We start from the raw sequence: 19,096 nt of genomic DNA on the forward strand, positions 1-19,096 counted from the left end.
TGGCAGCATCATGCTGTGGGGGTGCTTTGCTGCAGGAGGGACTGGTGCACTTCACAAAATAGATGGCATCATGAGGAAGGAAAATTATGTGGATATATTGAAGCAACATTCTCAAGACATCAGTCAGGAAGTTAAACCTTGGTCGCAAATGGGTCTTCCAAATGGACAATGACCCCAAGCATACTTCCAAAGTTGTGGAAAAATGGCTTAAGGACAACAAAGTCAAGGTATTGGAGTGGCCATCACAAAGCCCTGACCTCAATCCTATAGAAAATGTGTGGGCAGAACTGAAAAAGCGTGTGTGAGCAAGGAGGCCTACAAACCTGACTCATTTACACCAGCTCTGTCAGGAGAAATGGGCCAAAATTCACCCAACTTATTTTGGGAAGCTTGTGGAAGGCTACCTGAAACATTTGACCCAAGTTAAACAATTTAAAGGCAATGTTACCAAATACTAATTGAGTGTATGTAAACTTCTGACCCACTGGGAATGTGATGAAAGAAATAAAAGCTTAAATAAATCATTCTCTCTATCTACTATTATTCTGACATTTCACATTCTTAAAATAATGTGGTGATTTTAAATGACCTAAGACAGGGAATTTTTACTAGGATTAAATGTCAGGAATTGTGAAAAAACTGAGTTTAAATGTATTTGGCTAAGGTGTATGTAAACTTCCGACTTCAACTGTATGCGTCAGCCTACTAATTATACAAATAGTCCCTATTACATTTCCAAAGTTAAATCAAATTCGCTAGCCTATACTTGTAACTTTGTAGGCCACATGTGCTGCACCAGAATCGCATGTTCTCTTCTGCTTTACCATGGTTTGAACGATGTGCGTAATTCCTGTCCATATAATACAGTATAATACAATACAGTACAGTAATACAGTTCACATTCAAAAATATTAGCCTACTGGAGCTAGTTTCATTTATTTACCCAAGAGAGCATATAGCTAGCTACAGTACATCTATGGGCTTTTATGTTTTTCTGTCTTGCGTAATGTGCAGTTGCCTATATCATATACAGTATGCATTAGATAATGGCACAATTAATTGTTGTTAATGTAGGGCTCATAAAATGTATTTACTATATGGCTCATCAGGCTCAGGTAGCATCAGGTTTTAATTTTCATGCTGATCAAAGAGCCAATCAAGTCCAGACATAATTATATGCTTTATAATGCTTTTGAATGACACTTCCGGTTTTGGTGTGAAATACTGGGTTACCCGGGAGAAAAGTGATTTATTCTTGGGATGGAACATTTGTAAAATACCGGGAAAATATTCAACCCTAAAATGGACGAGAGGAAGCAAACAGGCTGTTCTGTATCTTTGGTGCAACCTCCAGAAGCTAGTAGTGAATTCATCTCTGTTGGTGGTCTCCACTGGTCTTCTGTTGTCTTTAAGGAAGCTCTCATAAATATTTCATATAGATACAAGAGGAAAACTGGAGAGAGAGAGCAGGAGGTCTCCAGTCTGATAAGATTTAGTGTGGTGGAAAACATGTTTATCTTTTATCCAGGTATTGGATTTTTATGTGTGTTTCCTCTCATATAACTTAAATAGAATAGGAAAATGTATACCCATCTTTTTATTTAAATATAATTACCCAAAATACTTTCCAAGTTGCCTTTACCCCAAAACTGCTTGACTCTGTAGTCGGACTCAAACGAGCAGAGCACTTCATGAGTGTAAAAGTAAAATATGAGTCTGTGAGGAGAATGGCTAATACTAGGAGAGACTGGGGAAAGGTACACAGAAGTGTGTGTGACGAAAGCCCGGAAATCCCACATCTCCAGTACATTATAGAAGTACTGGAGGAGATTATGAGCCTAAACAACAGGCCTCAGAACAGCCCTTAAAACAGATAACCTGGGGACTTTATCGCCCACCGCCTCCATGCGTCACTCTATTATGTCCCTTAGGGAACGAAGATGTGTGAATCTTCAAAGAGACCTACCTCCGGATCAGAGGAGGCTGGTGGGAGGAGCTATAGGAGGACAGGCTCATTATAATGGCTGGAATGGAATAAATGGAATGGTACCAAACACATCAAACACATGGAAACAATGTGTTGGACTCTATTCCATTTGTTTCATTCCAGCCATTACAATGAGCCTGTCCTCCTATAGCTCCTCCCACCAGCCTCCTCTGCTCCAGATAGATTGTGACACATGCTGACACATGCCCATGCCAGTAATGGCTTTGGCCTTAACATGCATTTATCAGGCAATTAAGATGATGATTCGACTAATGAGGACATTAAAAGGTGTGTTGTTTTTGTCCAGACGTTGTGTTTCTGTGGCATTTATAGGGGTTTAAGGGAAATATCATCATCGGACCCCAGGAAGACTAGCTGTCGTCATTGGCACCGGCTAATGGGGATCCTAATAAAAATCATAGATCATAAAATTATAACCATCACTGTCAAATATTGTGTGGTAAACTCCTTACAACAGCAGTCTCTCCCGGCAGTTTTGCAGGAAACATTCATATGCCTCATATGTATTCATAAACAGTGAGTGGAGCAACAATGCTTTTTGACATCCAGGCTAGCGTAGGATTTTAATTGAGTGCACTCTTGAAATTTGAAGATCATTTAGAAAATAAGCCTCTCCTGCCCAAAGTAAGGAGTCGGAAACAAATGAACATTATCTCGCTGTGCATCTGCCTCTCTACCAACCAGTGTGTGTGTGTGTGTGGGGGGCTCTTGCCCACCCCTTTCAAATTGAGCGAGGCTCATCTCCTCTGCAGCCATCTGGCTGAAGTGATAGAGTGCGCCGGGCGGGGATCTTACACACACACACACACACACACAGTTACACACACACTGGCTCCCACAGTTCAGGCCTCGCTCCTCTTTACAGCCAACAAGGGGGTCTGGACGGCCACAAAGAGCACAGGGAGCAGGCTAGGGAGAATCATTATGTTAATTTAAGACTCCGGCTGCAGTGAAAATGGCCTGCCTTTCCTATTCAAATTCTTTATTCCTCTTTGAGGGAAATTAAATTGATTTTCATATCTCTTTTGAGGGGCGGTAAGGGGATGTGTGTGGGTGGGTGTTTGGAAAGGGGGCAGTGGGGGTCGATGTGTGTGTGTGTGTGTGTGTGTGTGTGTGTGTGTGCACGTGAGTGTGTGCCTGTATGTCTCAGTACGCAACTGTGTGGAAGGGTTAGATAACATTATTGCTAGTCTTTGACTGATGGTGTGCATGTGATCAAGAGTGCAGTCACGTGTGTAGCTGTGCTTGTGAGATGCATTTTATTATCAGGTACATTTCAACCTAGCTGCCTTCAGATCAGACACGTCTGTTCTCTCAGATGAATGGGATGGATACAGAGAATCCACCTGCACAGCTGCAGCAGAATACGCCCCAGACTGGCCCTTAATGCACCAAAAACGCACCACCGGGGACCACACACACTCTGCAGTATACTAAACATATACCAGCTTCAAAGCGTTGAAAACAAACGCACCGCTAGAGCAAAGGAACTGCCGGTGTCCAACTTTAAAATCACCTGTACGACAAGGAAATAAAATAACTTCAGATGGGATGTTAAAGACTGCTGAGGGTGCCTGGGTGAATGTTGTGTGTGTGTGTGTGTGTGTGTTTAAAGTAATCATCAAGTAACCTTAGATGCCCTAAAAGCTATTCAAATGTTCAACACCTACTTCTTTGAAAAGCATAACACATGTTATCAGTGAAAAAGCTTTTCTTTTCAAACCAATGGCTAGCAAGTTATTTGTGGACACATACAATGAGATATGGAATGTAAAGTAAATGCAGGAGAAGAATCATGCCCTATTAAGAGTCCATTGTAAACCGAACACATCTTCAAAGCAGTTACTATACACTTCTAACCATTACTATTTTGGAATTCACAATGGTATAGGCACAAAGAGCTGGAGAACATCAGTGGCTTGACGTGTACACACTCCTACCTTGTATTGGTGGAGATGCTTGAAGGAAAATTCCTTGAAAAGTGACACATTCAGTCTTCAAAACAATGTTATATAAGCCAAGATAGCTGAAGGATAGTCTTCAAAACATTGTAACAAGGTTGGAACATCACTGAGAACAGGTATGTTCAAGTGAAAGGATGATTACTTTGCCTCTTCTCAAAGATGGCAGTAAAGGAAGACTCTTCGGCTTTTTAGAATGAAGAGACGATAATTGTGGGGCTACGGAGGAAACACAGACAGGAATACAAGAGTGATAACCAGCCGAGCATGCAAATATTCAAACTTATTTAAAGTGAGAGGAGAGGTGAGACCTAGCCAGCAGCCAATAATACGCTCAGTTTAACGAATGGGTGTGAGCATTCCTGAAAAATACCTACAATCAGTCAATTGAGCCAATCAAATTTGATGAAAAATAACACCACTTTTGCCCTTGAAAAACAAGTATTGTACTTAATTATTTTTTAGAACGTTCCGTCACAGCAAACAAAGGAATGGGGAGGTTATTAGCTAGGTCAAGTGGTCTAGTGACTGTGTGCTGTGTCAGTTGGAAACCATTGATTGATGGAAGTCTTCCATTAGACATTGTCAGTACAACTGGTTTAACCAGAACTAAATGACTCCCTAAGTGTTAGTCCTCACTCCTCAGTCACTGCTTTAACCATCTCAGCTCTGCACTTTAGAGGATACGATTAGACAAGCTAATGTCAACGTCGATATTCTCTTGGTTAGGGGGTTGGCGAATAGACTTGAAACAATGTTTTACTGGGTGCTTTGTCATGTGGTAGCCATTGCTATAGAATGAGCTTGATCTCTTGGAGATATTTTGGTTGTTTGTAAATGTGAAGAGACCTAGGGCTGGCTGCTGGAGGGATCACTATCTCCCTCTCTCTCTACACACACACACACACACACACGCTCACTAGCCTCCTTGACCGCTTCTGGGTGTTTTGAGCAAGTAGTGCGAGGCCTCATGCTGGCTCAGCGCCACACACGCCTATCTCTCCAATCTTTAAAGAAATCAGGATATTAAACTCACTAATACCCCCACGGTCTCTGAGCTAGGAGAGCAAAGGCATCGGCGTGCCTCTCCCCCCTCCTCCCCTCTCTCACCCTCTTATCTTTCAAGGAGCGAGGGATGGGATCTCTGTTTATCTCACCACGGCTGTCGTTCACAGGCAGACGTTATCGTCCTCCTCTCTTCATCTCTCTCTTCCTGGAGCGAACACACTGCTACATCCTGGTCCTAATCAGCACCTGACTGTCATAGCCAATCATTGTCTCTCTAACAAACACCATTGACAACAAAAACAACTCCCTCAGCTAGGCAAATTTTTCTACCCTCAAACTTATCATAGGCAAGATAAGATGGAGTGTTCAAAGGGGGTTTGAAGGGAGGGGGAGGTCAATTGATTATGGATCTGAGCTTAACTCCTTAACAAGCTAACAAAGAAGTAGGCCCACTGCTCTATTAACCTTGGACCTTGTCTCTCTGTCCCTGTTGTAGATTAATTTAGCCTGTTGGGGATATTGATAGAATGTCAACTCACTCTCATACAAACAAGTGTAAATCTCTCCATGTGCCCACTAGGGAGGCGCTAAAGAGTTAGCAAATATAGACTTAAAATAGACTACAAAACAAACACTAAATATTACACCTTTGAAAGTCACCTACATCTATGCAACCAAGCCAACCAATCCACCATAAGCCCTACACAACACAACCTTCACACAACATACACAACCTTCACACAACATACATAAAACCCAGCACGGTGACGTCGGCGAGAGATTGTATGTGTACTCACGGTCGCTACAGAAGGAGCCTCCATAGGACGTCATGGTGCAGTCGCAGGAGAAGCCCTCCCACTGCTGGAGACACACGCCCTGATTGTAGCAGGAGTCCTCCGTACAGGTGGTGCTAGGTCCTGGAGGGACAGTTTGGAACACAGGGTCAATATACAACACGCACACATCCACTTGTTATGTCAATGTATGTGAAGACATTGGGAAATAACTGTAATCATGAATCCTAAGGCTATTAAGTTGTCAATATATACAGCCCTACTGCTTTCTTTTGCCGATGTGTGCAAACTGTAATCCCACTGTAGGTTCTAAGGATGCTCTGGGGAACACGTTCAATTCATAAAGTCCTTTTTATGTCAATATGGGAACATAGGGCAATAACTGTAATCAAATCCAGGCCTCCTGTAGCTCAGTTGGTAGAGCATAGCGCTTGCAACGCCAGGGTTGTGGGTTCGATTCCCACGGGGGGCCAGTATGAAAAATGTATGCACTCGCTAACTGTAAGTTGCTCTGGATAAGAGCGTCTGCTAAATTGCTGAAATGTAAAAAAAATAACACTGGTCATTTGGTTCATACTGATTTCATCAAGGCTGGTGGTTAAAAAGTGTTAAGGTTGTATTTTACATTTATTCTGGCGGGCCACAAACAGGCAAATAATGGCCCAGTACAACAGTGGTGTGCAGAACGGCATCTCGGAACGCACAACTAGTCGGTCCTTGTCACAGCTAAAAACAAGAAGAAGCGGCTCCAGCGGGCACACGATCACCAACACTGGACAATTGAGGAGTAGATAAATATCGCCTGGTCCGTTGTGTCATGCTGATGGCAGTGTCAGGATTTGGAGTAAGCAGCATGAGTCCATGGACCCATCCTGCCTAGTGTCAATGGTACAGGCTGGTGGCGGTGGTGTAATGGTGTGGGGAATGTTTTCCTGGCACACGTTAGGTCCCTTGATACCAATTGAGCAACGTTTGAACGCCACACCTTGTAGAATCATGCCCCTAAGAATACAGGCTGTTCTGGAGGCAAACGGGGGGTGTCCGACCCGGTACTAGATGGGTGTACCTAATAAACTGGTCACTGAGTGTATGTTGATGTTAGGGTGGTGCTGGAGATGATGAACATGACACTGAAATTTTTTTGAAATGTCCCTTTAAAAGGTATAAGTCAATTGCATCTACTGGTATGCGATTAAAAAAATGGAAGCTCAATTTATTATTCGACAGGCAAACCTGTTTAATGAAATCCTGCCTTATAATAAAAGGTATATTTGTAAATGTTTTGTTCAATGGTCGGTGCTTTAAAAATAAGTGATTTAAGATAAAAAATGTAATGAAGCCATGGAAAACTTTGCTTATTATAAACTGACTTGTGCACTTGCAAAGCATGTACTTCAATGCCATAATCGTTTCAAGAGATAAACAAAACATGTTACTATTTACACATTTTAAGAGCAGCCCAATTAACCCAAAAAATTGTCTAATTTATGAGAGCGCCAGCCATTTCATCAACATTATTCTAAAATGGCCACTTCAAATGAGATGTCTCCATTTTATCAGTTCATGTTTTAATTGCCCACTGCAGTGATTACTCCATCAATCAGCGCTTAATACAAGAACCCTAGAGGCTCTAATTACACATATTGCTGTAATTATTACTGAAGTCAATCACAATATTATCAGTGTTACACTTCCCTCCACTATCGATCAGGTGCTGCAACAACCAGTGCATATAGTTTAGACTTGAGTTTAGAGTCTATAGAGTATGGAGTTGTAAACTTGTCATTGAAATGCCTTGTGTTTCGGTGTGAGCAGTAGAGTTGTAAACGTCTCATTGAAATGCCTTGTGTTTTTAGTGTGAGCAGGAGAGTTGTAAACTTGGCATTGAGATGCCTTGTGTTTCGATGTGAGCATTAGAGTTGTAAACATATTTAAATGCCTTTTGGAGCGAGGCATAAACCCCCCCTGTTAAATCTGTAGCTGTGTTTTATTAAAGGAATTGGAAGAATGAGCAGCATATTAGCTGCTAGGGCGCTAACAGCCTTCTTGTGTAACCTGCCTTAACACACATCTCAACCCTGCGTAGCAACATGACACCTGTATCTGGAACTAACAGCTTGGGAGAGAATGAGACATCTGTGTATACCCTCCACCCACCCACCCTGATGCGCATCTCCCCCTTCCACCACCTTCTGACTCCCTCCCTCTCTCTCTCTCTCCTCCCTCCTGTCTCGCTCACTCCCCCCCCACCTTCCCTATCCTCCCTCTCACCTTCCTCGGTCTTCCTCCCAAATCCCAGATGTGAGTCAGCAACTCAGCATAGTGAAGAACACAGAGTGAACAGTTGTTAAGCCATAGGCTGCAGCTCTCTGCTCTCGCTGCTGCAGGGAGAGATTAGCTGAGTCAGGCAGCTACAGGAGAACAAGCTGCCCCCTTGACCCTGTTGGATGTCTGGGGATGCAGCCATACAGGCCACCCCCTGACTCCTAACCTCTGGTTCCAACTCCTGATCCACCAGGTCCACTGACCTGCTCTGGAGGACCGGTTAAAGCCTTGGCCTGACATACTGAACAGAGGGTCTGGCTACTGTTGGAGTGTGCATTAAAAATAGTCAGGTTGCAGGGCTGTGCGTGCTTTTGCCAACTCAATGTCCTTTGTTGTCTTGTTGTCATGCTATAGCCCTTTGTGTTTGACATGTCAACAGACATGACAACAGACATGAAAGGGGACTTGTCTAAAGCACAACCACATCTGCCACTAGGCTACACTATCAATAGTAATTTGTATTGGCTTCTATTGAATTTAAACTTTCTATTGGTTTTTGTTATCAGGCTATGGGGAAACGATTCCATTAAAAGAGTAGTTGATGCTATGGAACTTATTGTTACCTCTTACAACCTGCCGTTTGAGATTTTAAGGGAGTAGATGTGATAGCCTAATGCAGTTTTAGATCTCTTTTAAAATGGAAGTAATTGCGCCGTATAACTGTAGGCAGGTAATAAGCCAGGCTGGCAGGCAGAGGTTGCAGCGTTTGTGTTTAGAATGGGAGCGGGCAGCGAGACCTCTGGGAAATCAGACAGTGTGAATGCTACTGCTGCCGCAGCCTGCAGGTGTCACAAACACAATTAACTAGCAGCCAGAGACACCACAACACCGGTGACGTCCGTCCAGCCCAAAAAGCTGAGCCCCTTCCAAATGCAGGATTGAGGAGTCTAGGCACTGCGTAAAATGGCCTGTTTGTAAATGTGTGTCAGAATGATAACAAGTTAAAACTCAGTATTGAGAAGTCATGATAAAAACAGAGCTTGACCAGTGAGCTCTGGAAGGACATGGATCTTTATATTTATTTTAATCTTTACTCATGCTAATACTGTAACACCTTGTCCATTGTCCCCCACTGCATATGACTCTTGTCATGTCATCATCAATTAAAGTTCCAATATCAAATCAAACTTTATTTCAAACTTTATTTGAAGTGCATTTAAAATAGCAACACACTTAAAGCAATAAAAACAAGAACAAACACAAGGCAATAAAATAGATGAATCGAAGAACATAAAACACAAAGGCCTCATTAATTAAAGAACAAGCTAAATATTCAGGTTTTCAAACGGGATTTTAACACCTCAAGTACAGTGGGGGAAAAAAGTATTTAGTCAGCCACCAATTGTGCAAGTTCTCCCACTTAAAAAGATGAGAGAGGCCTGTAATTTTCATCATAGGTACACGTCAACTATGACAGACAAAATGAGGAAAAAAAATCCAGAAAATCACATTGTAGGATTTTTAATGAATTTATTTGCAAATTATGGTGGAAAATAAGTATATGGTCAATAACAAAAGTTTCTCAATACTTTGTTATATACCCTTTGTTGGCAATGACACAGGTCAAACGTTTTCCGTAAGTCTTCACAAGGTTTTCACACACTGTTGCTGGTATTTTGGCCCATTCCACCATGTAGATCTCCTATAGAGCAGTGATGTTTTGGGGCTGTCGCTGGGCAACACGGACTTTCAACTCCCTCCAAAGATTTTCTATGGGGTTGAGATCTGGAGACTGGCTAGGCCACTCCAGGACCTTGAAATGATTCTTACGAAGCCACTCCTTCGTTGCCCGGGCGGTGTGTTTGGGATCATTGTCATGCTGAAAGACCCAGCCACGTTTCATCTTCAATGCCCTTGCTGATGGAAGGAGGTTTTCACTCAAAATCTCACGATACATGGCCCCATTCATTCTTTCCTTTACACGGATCAGTCGTCCAGGTCCCTTTGCAGAAAAACAGCCCCAAAGCATGATGTTTCCACCCCCATGCTTCACAGTAGATATGGTGTTCTTTGGATGCAACTCAGCATTCTTTGTCCTCCAAACACAACGAGTTGAGTTTTTACCAAAAAGTTATATTTTGGTTTCATCTGACCATATGACATTCTCCCAATCCTCTTCTGGATCATCCAAATGCACTCTAGCAAACTTCAGACGGGCCTGGACATGTACTGGCTTAAGCAGGGGGACACGTCTGGCACTGCAGGATTTGAGTCCCTGGCGGCATAGTGTGTTACTGATGGTAGGCTTTGTTACTTTGGTCCCAGCTCTCTGCAGGTCATTCACTACGTCCCCCCGTGTGGTTCTGGGATTTTTGCTCACCGTTCTTGTAATCATTTTGACCCCACGGGGCGATATCTTGTGGTCCTCTGTAGCTCAGCTGGTAGAGCACGGCGCTTGTAACGCCAAGGTAGTGGGTTCGATCCCCGGGACCACCCATACACAAAAAATGTTTTATGCACGCATGACTGTAAGTCGCTTTGGATAAAAGCGTCTGCTAAATGGCATATTATTATTATATCTTGCATGGAGCCCCAGATCGAGGGAGATTATCAGTGGTCTTGTATGTCATCCATTTCCTAATAATTGCTCCCACAGTTGATTTCTTCAAACCAAGCTGCTTACCTATTGCAGATTCAGTCTTCCCAGGCCTGGTGCAGGTCTACAATTTTGTTTCTGGTGTCCTTTGACAGCTCTTTGGTCTTGGCCATTGTGGAGTTTGGAGTGTGACTGTTTGAGGTTGTGGACAGGTGTCTTTTATACTGATAACAAGTTCAAACAGGTGCCATTAATACAGGTAACGAGTGGAGGACAGAGGAGCCTCTTAAAGAAGAAGTTACAGGTCTGTGAGAGCCAGAAATCTTGCTTGTTTGTAGGTGACCAAATACTTATTTTGCACCATAATTTGCAAATAAATTCATTAAAAATCCTACAATGTGATTTTCTGGAGAAAAAAAATCTCAATTTGTCTGTCATAGTTGACGTGTACCTATGATGAAAATTACAGGCCTCTCTCATCTTTTTAAGTGGGAGAACTTGCACAATTGGTGGCTGACTAAATACTTTTTTTCCCCACTGTAGTTTCACAGTACAATGCAAAGTTCCATATAAAAAAGGATAATAAAACGTATGAAAAGTATGATAAACTTGATAAAATATACACAAACAATTATGAATAATCAAGCAATTTAAGAAATACACAGTAGCTTTGCTCTCAAATCCCAATGCTAGGCCCCTTGATTTCTTATAGTTTCACCTCCAAGAAGCCCAATGCCTAAAAAGCAGCCCTGCTTGAAACTGTTACAACCACAGTTACGGTCTCTGTATTCCTTGTAAACTGCACAGTGAGCGATGCAGGGTGGCTGGCAATAACAGAGGCAGAGATACCTTCTGTAGGTTTCATGGTGCAATAGAGTGGGGAAGAGACTAAAGAATGCTTCGAGCACTGAGTCTGAGGGTGGAGTCAAACTATATATCTCACCTGTGTATGATGAGACTGGGAGGAGAAAATAGCTTCAAATGGGGTGGTAAAGTCTGCTAAGGTAGTCTAGGTGAATGTCAGGGCGGATTGGCCGTCTGGCAATTCTGGCAAATGCCAGATGGGCTGGACAATGTTTTTGTTTTTTGTTGGGTGTGCTGGTCGAAATTGAAAAAGATAGCCCATGGGCCTGTTTTTGTGCAATTTCTTTGTTATACTAATCTATAATGAGCATTTGGCTGATCAGTGGGGAACGGCTGGCCCCCCTACCAAGATGGGCCAGCCCGGTTTTCTGACAGACTGAGCTGAGGTCACGCAAACTCATATTCAAAGTAAAACACGGCATCAGCAAAGAGACCTGTTCCAACTCTGTCATCAATTAGACAGCCAAGATCATGTATCGTAAAAAATGGAAAGTACCTATAAACGTAGAAACATCCAGTTTTTTGGGCAGCTAAAACCATGATTTGATAAAACAGTAAAGTGCATTATCCTCATGATTCCTGTAATGTGGGGCCTTCTGCTGTGATGAGCAAGCCACTCTCTTCTCCACCCATGTGCTTGAGAGAAAAATGCAGTCTGATCATTAGAACATTTCAAAATGCAATTGCGGGAAAAACACAGCTTTGAAAGCTTTGTCCCCTTGTCCCTGTCAAAGAGTGGATGGTCTCAGCTTTCTGTAGGTATAATGTATATTTCTCAACTCAATATTCAGCTCAATAGCAACTATTTTACAACCAATATATTTATTTTGGCTTTGTGATATGGAGCAGTGCACGCACAAAATGTGCCCTGGCCATTGAGAGGGCATAGGCCTTTAGGTCTCATGGGTAGTAGCCTACAACTGCAAGTTTTTTTTAGGACATTTAATTTACTGTTGGGATCATGAATACATGGCTACTAGCAGTAGGTATTATATTTAGAGTTAGCGATCTAGTTAATGTGTTTTAAGTTTCCATTTCCTCAGGTGTTGAACCACAAATTAATTAGCCTACGATATTATTTAGTGTACATAAAGATGAATGTAATTCAGCTCAATTGAACAAAACTAAATAAAAGTCCTATTTTTACAGTAAAATATAGCAACTATAGTCTAATTGTCCACCCAAAATTCATGACAATCACTGGATTAGGTTGCACATCAAAATATATTGAATCAAGCATTATTGCTTGGACGTGTTAAGACGAAAACAACGTATTTCTTGAATACCTCAGTAGTCTATTTATTACCGTTCTTAATAAAGCACTACGAATGACTTTAGAAGATGATCACTCATGATTTGGGTCTGACCAAATGATGTCACTGGTGCCACCAACTGTAGAAGTTAGTGGCACCAGTGACACCAGGGGAAAAGGTTAGTCTGGAGACCTGTAATAGTAATTCACACTAAGGCTAGGTGTTGATTCAGGGGAACTGATATACCAAACACTCATTTGCAACATAGCCTAAGACATTAGCTTGGCTTTTATAACGTATAAAGCAGACAGACAGATAACAAGAAGACACACAGAGTAACAGCAGAGAAGATGCTGAGACAGATAGACAGCACAACAGGGAGGCAAACAAAGGTGAGTTGGCGGCACACAGTGATGTGGGCTGGTGTGGATAAAATGCCAGGGCCGGATTCTTGTCTAAGTCTGCCCCTGGTAAATGCCAAGTGTGTGTGTGTGTTATATTGCATGTGTTTGTGCATGCGTTCACGTGTGTGTGTGTGCATACATGGGCATAATGTGTGTTTGTGTGCCTGTGTGTGTGTCCGTGTGCATGTATGTGTATGTGTGTGGTTTGTGTGTGTGTGTGCTTGCGTGCATCCTTGTGCGTGTACAGTATGTGCATGTGTGTGAGCATCAACTCACCGTCGCAGCCTCGCTCCACCTGGCCCACCCTGTGGAGGGCGTCTGCGATCAGGTCTGGCAGTCTCCCGTTGAGGTCCACCGAAGCCAGGCAGCCCTGGTACCCATCCCGGGACGCGATCAGCTTGGGCAGACTGTTGTACATGCTCTTCCCCACGCCACCGATGTACAGCTCCCCTGGAGAGGAGAAGACAATAACAACATGAGGAAAACTGGCCTACATTCAATCAAACTCACAATGCAGAATCTCTCAGGTATGATTTGTAGGGGGGTGGACTTTAAGAAAGCCTCCTGAGAAAGGTATTGACTGGCTATAGCAACAGCTACATACAAGGACTAGTGGTATTTCCAGGTGTATGTTAGGCTATTGGTCTGTAGGAGGCAATACTGGTCCAATAATCATAGTGAAAATTTGCAATTTGTAATCCCACCCCCCCCACCCTTTGTCATTGTTGTTCCGAACCCACAAGTCGTTGTCAAGTTCGCCACCCCCCACCCTGTCCGTTGGTTGGTTGCGCCAGTTGATCTGCCCTGTGCGGAGCTCGCGCGCCCGGTTGCGCCTTTCCCAGTCTGCCCTGTACAGAGATGTCCCATGCCCGGTATCCAAACATACAGTGCATGGCGTGAGAGATGTCGTCACCGGTCGAGTGTGTGTAGCTACCTAGTTTAAATATCAACAGTACAGCCACAGCAGCATAACATTTGATTAACACTTAATTTAACCGACATCATCATCAATATATATATCATTCATATTCGGTCTGGTCTGCGCAGTAGAGAGGCAGAAAGACAAAGAGGTAAATTGCAATCAGCTGATAGCCCACCCTCTTTTCCCGATGTCAATCATGTCTTTAGGAGACACTGTATAGCTTGCTTACAATTTGTGATGATGAGTCAATGTGTTGTTGCAGAAATAAATAGGCATATGCTTACATTTTTTATTTTTGCTACAGAGGCATTTGGTATGTTAGGAATTTCGAGATATGGGGGTAGGTGCCTTTTTTTAAATATATTTTTTGCAGCTGCCCCCTGAAAGGTATGCATGGCCCTGCAGCAAACTAACATGGTCATAGTATTACACCTGATTCTGAGTGTTTCATGTGCTTGCAACTGGCTGAAAAAGTAGGCTATCCTTGGCTATAGAACTGAAGAAATGTATTAGGCAATAATTGTAGCCTAATTGATTGCTTCAAAAACAAAATGAAAAACATCAAGCAAATCTCAACAATGTTGTTGTTGGCTCAATCACCTGCACTCATGTTAGGTTAAAGAAATTGTGTAGGTAGCATTGCATCAGTAAGTGAGCACATAAAGACAGCCTTATGAAGATGAAATTCACATCGTTTTTGGTGACTGAATCTAAACCTGTGCTTCTAGCTAACCTTTTAGAAACCTGATTAGAATACAATAAATTATATACTACAGCCATTATTACAATTTACCTTACCACGCGACCATATTATTTATTCTGTCTGTTGTGTCTTATTTTGGTATTTCACTGACAACAATCCGGTGTTGAATGGCACCCCCGCGCGCTGAATTGTTTCCGCTGTCACGACTTCGGCCGAGGCTGCCTCCCCTCCTTGTTCGGGCAGGCTTCGGCGTTCGTCGTCACCGGCTTACTAACCACTGCCACCCCAATCATCATCACATTTGTCTTGTCTTGTCAATCACACACACCTGGTTCTAATCCCCTCATTAGTCCGTGTATAAGTGTTCCCTCTGCCCCCTTGTCCTTGTGGGTGATTGTTATTTGTGAGAATAGTGTAGCTCGGTGGAGCTACTCGTACATTTTGTTGCCAGGGTAGATTTTCCCCTGTGCCTATGTATTATTGGATTCTACCGTTACAGTGTATTTGCCAGGGATGAGAGAGTTTCCCCCTGTGCCTGTGTCTTTGAGCGCATTTGTGTGTCCACGAAGGAATAAACTCTGTATTCGGTGATTACTGTATGCGCCTGACTCCTTCCATCACACCCGCCTATTTTTAATAGGCACTATGCGCTTGCGTGTGATATAAAAAAGATTGGCTTTGTGTAGCCTAGGTTTTAGTTTTTAGAATGAAAGTATGTGTGTGAGGGAAATAGTTTGTAAACAATCATTGACTAAACAGCTGTGACTGATTTGATGGAATGCCACTCCCACTTGCAACTGTTCATTACTCAATTTCTTCCCGTACAGCAAATGTTTGCTCTTGTTTATTTATCATGCTGGCGTTTTCCAGCACATTCCTACTGCTAGACAACCAACATTATTATACAAAAACACACGCCAGTAGACATTTTGGAAGAAGAGTTGAAGTTAGATCTACACATTCTTTGTCGCCGACAGCGGAATATTTGTGGACTGATTAGGCAAGCGTGCGCATATATATACAATGGTCTATATGACTGTGGAGTTTTTTCTTTCCTAATGTATTTATTCGCCAAAATGGGGATTCTCCAGTTGAAACAATAACAAAGAATCCCCGCCCGTTTCTGTAAAAAGCTGAGGGATGGGGCTGGAGAAATGTAACCACTCAAATGTATAAACAGCGCTATGGATGCATGGACTGACCAGCCATGATATCAAAATTATAGTTTTAATCATTGTGACGTCACGAGAGGCTACACAGCTTTCAGCGGGATTGCTCAAGTAGTGCAAGGAGACAAGGTTCAAACAAAACAAGGATTTTATTATAGGTCTTGGGAAATTAACGAAAATATAACAAAATTCTGTTCTCTTGTGGCTCTTTAAGGGTTAACAGTTCAGGGATGTCTCTTCCACATCCAAAATCATAATTCTCACTCGCTCAGATAACTTTTCCCCAGCCTTACTGTAGTCCACGTTGCAGCTAGTGGCCAACCCAGCAAAAAGTCCTTCCAAATGTCTCTCACGTATTTCCACAGGTGCATATATCCAAAGGTGAGTATTTCCCAAAGGTAAGTATCTCCAAATCCTTATATTCCTCATGGAAGTGGACGTGCAGCACTCTTGTCCTCCAGAGAGCCCAGGTTGGAGACTGTGTCTCTTCACAACCCACACACTCCCTCAGTGTGTCTCTTCCCTTCCCAAAACCTTCAGCTCATCAGCTCCTGATTTGTTTCAGCTGCGTGGGAAGATTGGCCATAGAGGGGTGGAGTTCCCGACCATACCAGCAGATGGAGCCATAGCTGTCTGGGTTTGCAGCCACCTCAGGGGGATGTAACGTCCCTCCAGGACACAGCCTCTCGTGACATCACACATCCCCCTCCTCGGGACCGACGTCCTCGTCGGGGTAAAGGCAGCGAAGAAGGCATCACGCCGGGAGAGGGCGTCCGCATTGCCGTGGTGCTTGCCAGCCTGCTCTCTCTTCAACTCCTCCACCTCTAGGACCAGGGACTCAGCCTCCTGTTGTCTCTCCTTGAGTTTCTTACTGAACGCATCAGCCTTGGTTTTAGCAGAGTTTAGCTTCTGTTGAGCAGCTTTCAGTTCCTTCTCTCTCTCTGCCTCCGCATTCTTCATCTTGTTCTCCAACACCTTGTACTTCTCCTCTGCCTTCTTCTGGACCTCCTTACTACTGCGCAGGGTCTCCTCACACTCCTCGATGGTCCTGCGCAGCCTCTCCAGCTCCTCCTGTTGCTTATGGAAGGAGCTCTGTTGGAGTTTAGCCTGGAGGATATCTAACTCTTCTGTCTTCATGTCTAACTGTTGCTTTAACAAACGATACCTCTCAGCGGTCCCCTTCAGACCAGACAGTTCTTTGTCCAGATTCTGTAGCTCCGTCTCTGTGTCGGTCTGGGCACCTGCCCTCCCTATCAGAGCCCGGGCGGGAGTGAGTAATTCGGAGGATTGCACCGGAGCCTTCCCAGGATGAGTCTTGCCTCTCCGTTTCCGAGGTACTCGGGTTATCCTCTCCTGAGACTCTCTCCAGAGTGGGTAAAAGGCTGGGCAGTCTCGTCCAATTAGGACAGGGACGGGGAGGGAATCAACCACCCCGCCGTCGTGTGTATGGTTCCCCGTGTGCTGGTCATTGTAAGTTCAGTAATGGGGTATTCTCTGGTGTCCCCATGGACACAGGAAACTGGGAGGACTTTCCCCGGGGTCAGACACGTTGGGCCCACCAAATCCTTACGCACCAGGGTGGCCCGGCTACCAGAATCCAGTAAGGCCTCCACATCATGGTGATTCACAGTTACCGGGCAGGTGGGGGGTCGATCTGGGCCGCCATCTACGACTCCCAAGAGCGAGGCAAAACGGTGTGTGGGTGCTGAGCTGGAGGACTCCGCAGTGGGCATAGGTTCATCGGCTGATTTCCCACACTGCCAGGAGATATGTCCCATCTCCCCACACCGGTAACACTGTCGAGTTTCCCCCTCCTGGTGTACTCTTCTTGGACCCGCCGGGTTTCTGGCTCCCCCTGGAGCCGGGATAAGTCCTGACGTGGCTGGGTTCGAGACCTTGGGGTCCTTTGGACGGGTTCTTCCCATTTGTGGTGGGGCCGCACTCCTGGGGTCTTTTCGGGAAGCATTCAGCATCTCCGCTGTGGCCTGGTACTTTTCCACAGCTTCCACGGTCAGATCAGCCGTGGTCAAGGCCTGTTGACTGATGAACCGTTTTGCCTCATAAGGCAGGGGGCGCGTAGGTAACGATCCACCACAACGGCCTCCACCACCGCCGCTGCTGTATTCCTCTGCGGATCCAGCCATTTCCTTGCGATTCGGACAAGTTCATGCATCTGCGCCCGAGGAGGTTGGTCTGGTTGGAAGGTCCAGCTGTGAAAGCGCTGGGCCATACCAAACTTTGTGAGTCCATATCTGCTGAGGATCTCAGACTTCAGGGCATCATAGTCAGTAACCTGGTCAGGGCCCAGGTCCTGGACAGCATTCAGCGATTCCCCAGTTAGAAAGGGGGCTAACAGACCAACCCACTGTTGCTTGGGCCAGGCTTCCCTAGTGGCCGTGGCCTCAAATGCATGCAGGTATGCCTCAATGTCATCGGTAGCTCCCATCTTAGATATAAAGTCACTTGCCTTTATTGGGCGGGTATTTTGGACCACCCTCTGTCTCTGCAACTGCAACTCCTCTGCCTTCAGAAGGTTGGCTTTCTTTTGCTCCTCCAAGAGAGCCACGTTTGCTTGCATCTGGGCTTGCTGGCCAGCAACAAGGGCTTTCAATATGTCCTCCATTTCAGTCGGGCGGGGAGCCTACGGCCAACTTGGAAAACTGGGTGATCAAACCTTCGGGTATCCTCCTCTGACATGCACTATTAACGCTTGAGCGTGCCCGTATTCTCCACCATCTGTGACGTCACGAGAGGCTACACAGCTTTCAGCGGGATTGCTCAAGTAGTGCAAGGAGACAAGGTTCAAACAAAACAAGGATTTTATTATAGGTCTTGGGAAATTAACGAAAATATAACAAAATTCTGTTCTCTTGTGGCTCTTTAAGGGTTAACAGTTCAGGGATGTCTCTTCCACATCCAAAATCATAATTCTCACTCGCTCAGATAACTTTTCCCCAGCCTTACTGTAGTCCACGTTGCAGCTAGTGGCCAACCCAGCAAAAAGTCCTTCCAAATGTCTCTCACGTATTTCCACAGGTGCATATATCCAAAGGTGAGTATTTCCCAAAGGTAAGTATCTCCAAATCCTTATATTCCTCATGGAAGTGGACGTGCAGCACTCTTGTCCTCCAGAGAGCCCAGGTTGGAGA

At 44.3% G+C, this 19,096-nt stretch overlaps 1 protein-coding gene across 1 annotated transcript in view; it reads right to left on the reverse strand.

The window, feature by feature from the left end:
- Nucleotides 1–5,677: 5,677 nt before the first annotated feature.
- Nucleotides 5,678–19,096, reverse strand: part of LOC121554278 (neurexin-2-like) — a 591,334-nt gene continuing 577,915 nt past the window's right edge. The window contains exons 16-18 of the mRNA XM_041867756.2: nt 13,430–13,603; nt 5,775–5,894; nt 5,678–5,691 (exon numbers count right to left, since the gene is read on the reverse strand). Of these exons, the coding sequence (XP_041723690.2) occupies nt 5,678–5,691; nt 5,775–5,894; nt 13,430–13,603 (308 nt within the window). The remainder of the gene's footprint in view (nt 5,692–5,774; nt 5,895–13,429; nt 13,604–19,096) is intronic.

Source organism: Coregonus clupeaformis, chromosome 39, assembly GCF_020615455.1.
Source record: "Coregonus clupeaformis isolate EN_2021a chromosome 39, ASM2061545v1, whole genome shotgun sequence".
Taxonomy (NCBI): domain Eukaryota; kingdom Metazoa; phylum Chordata; class Actinopteri; order Salmoniformes; family Salmonidae; genus Coregonus; species Coregonus clupeaformis.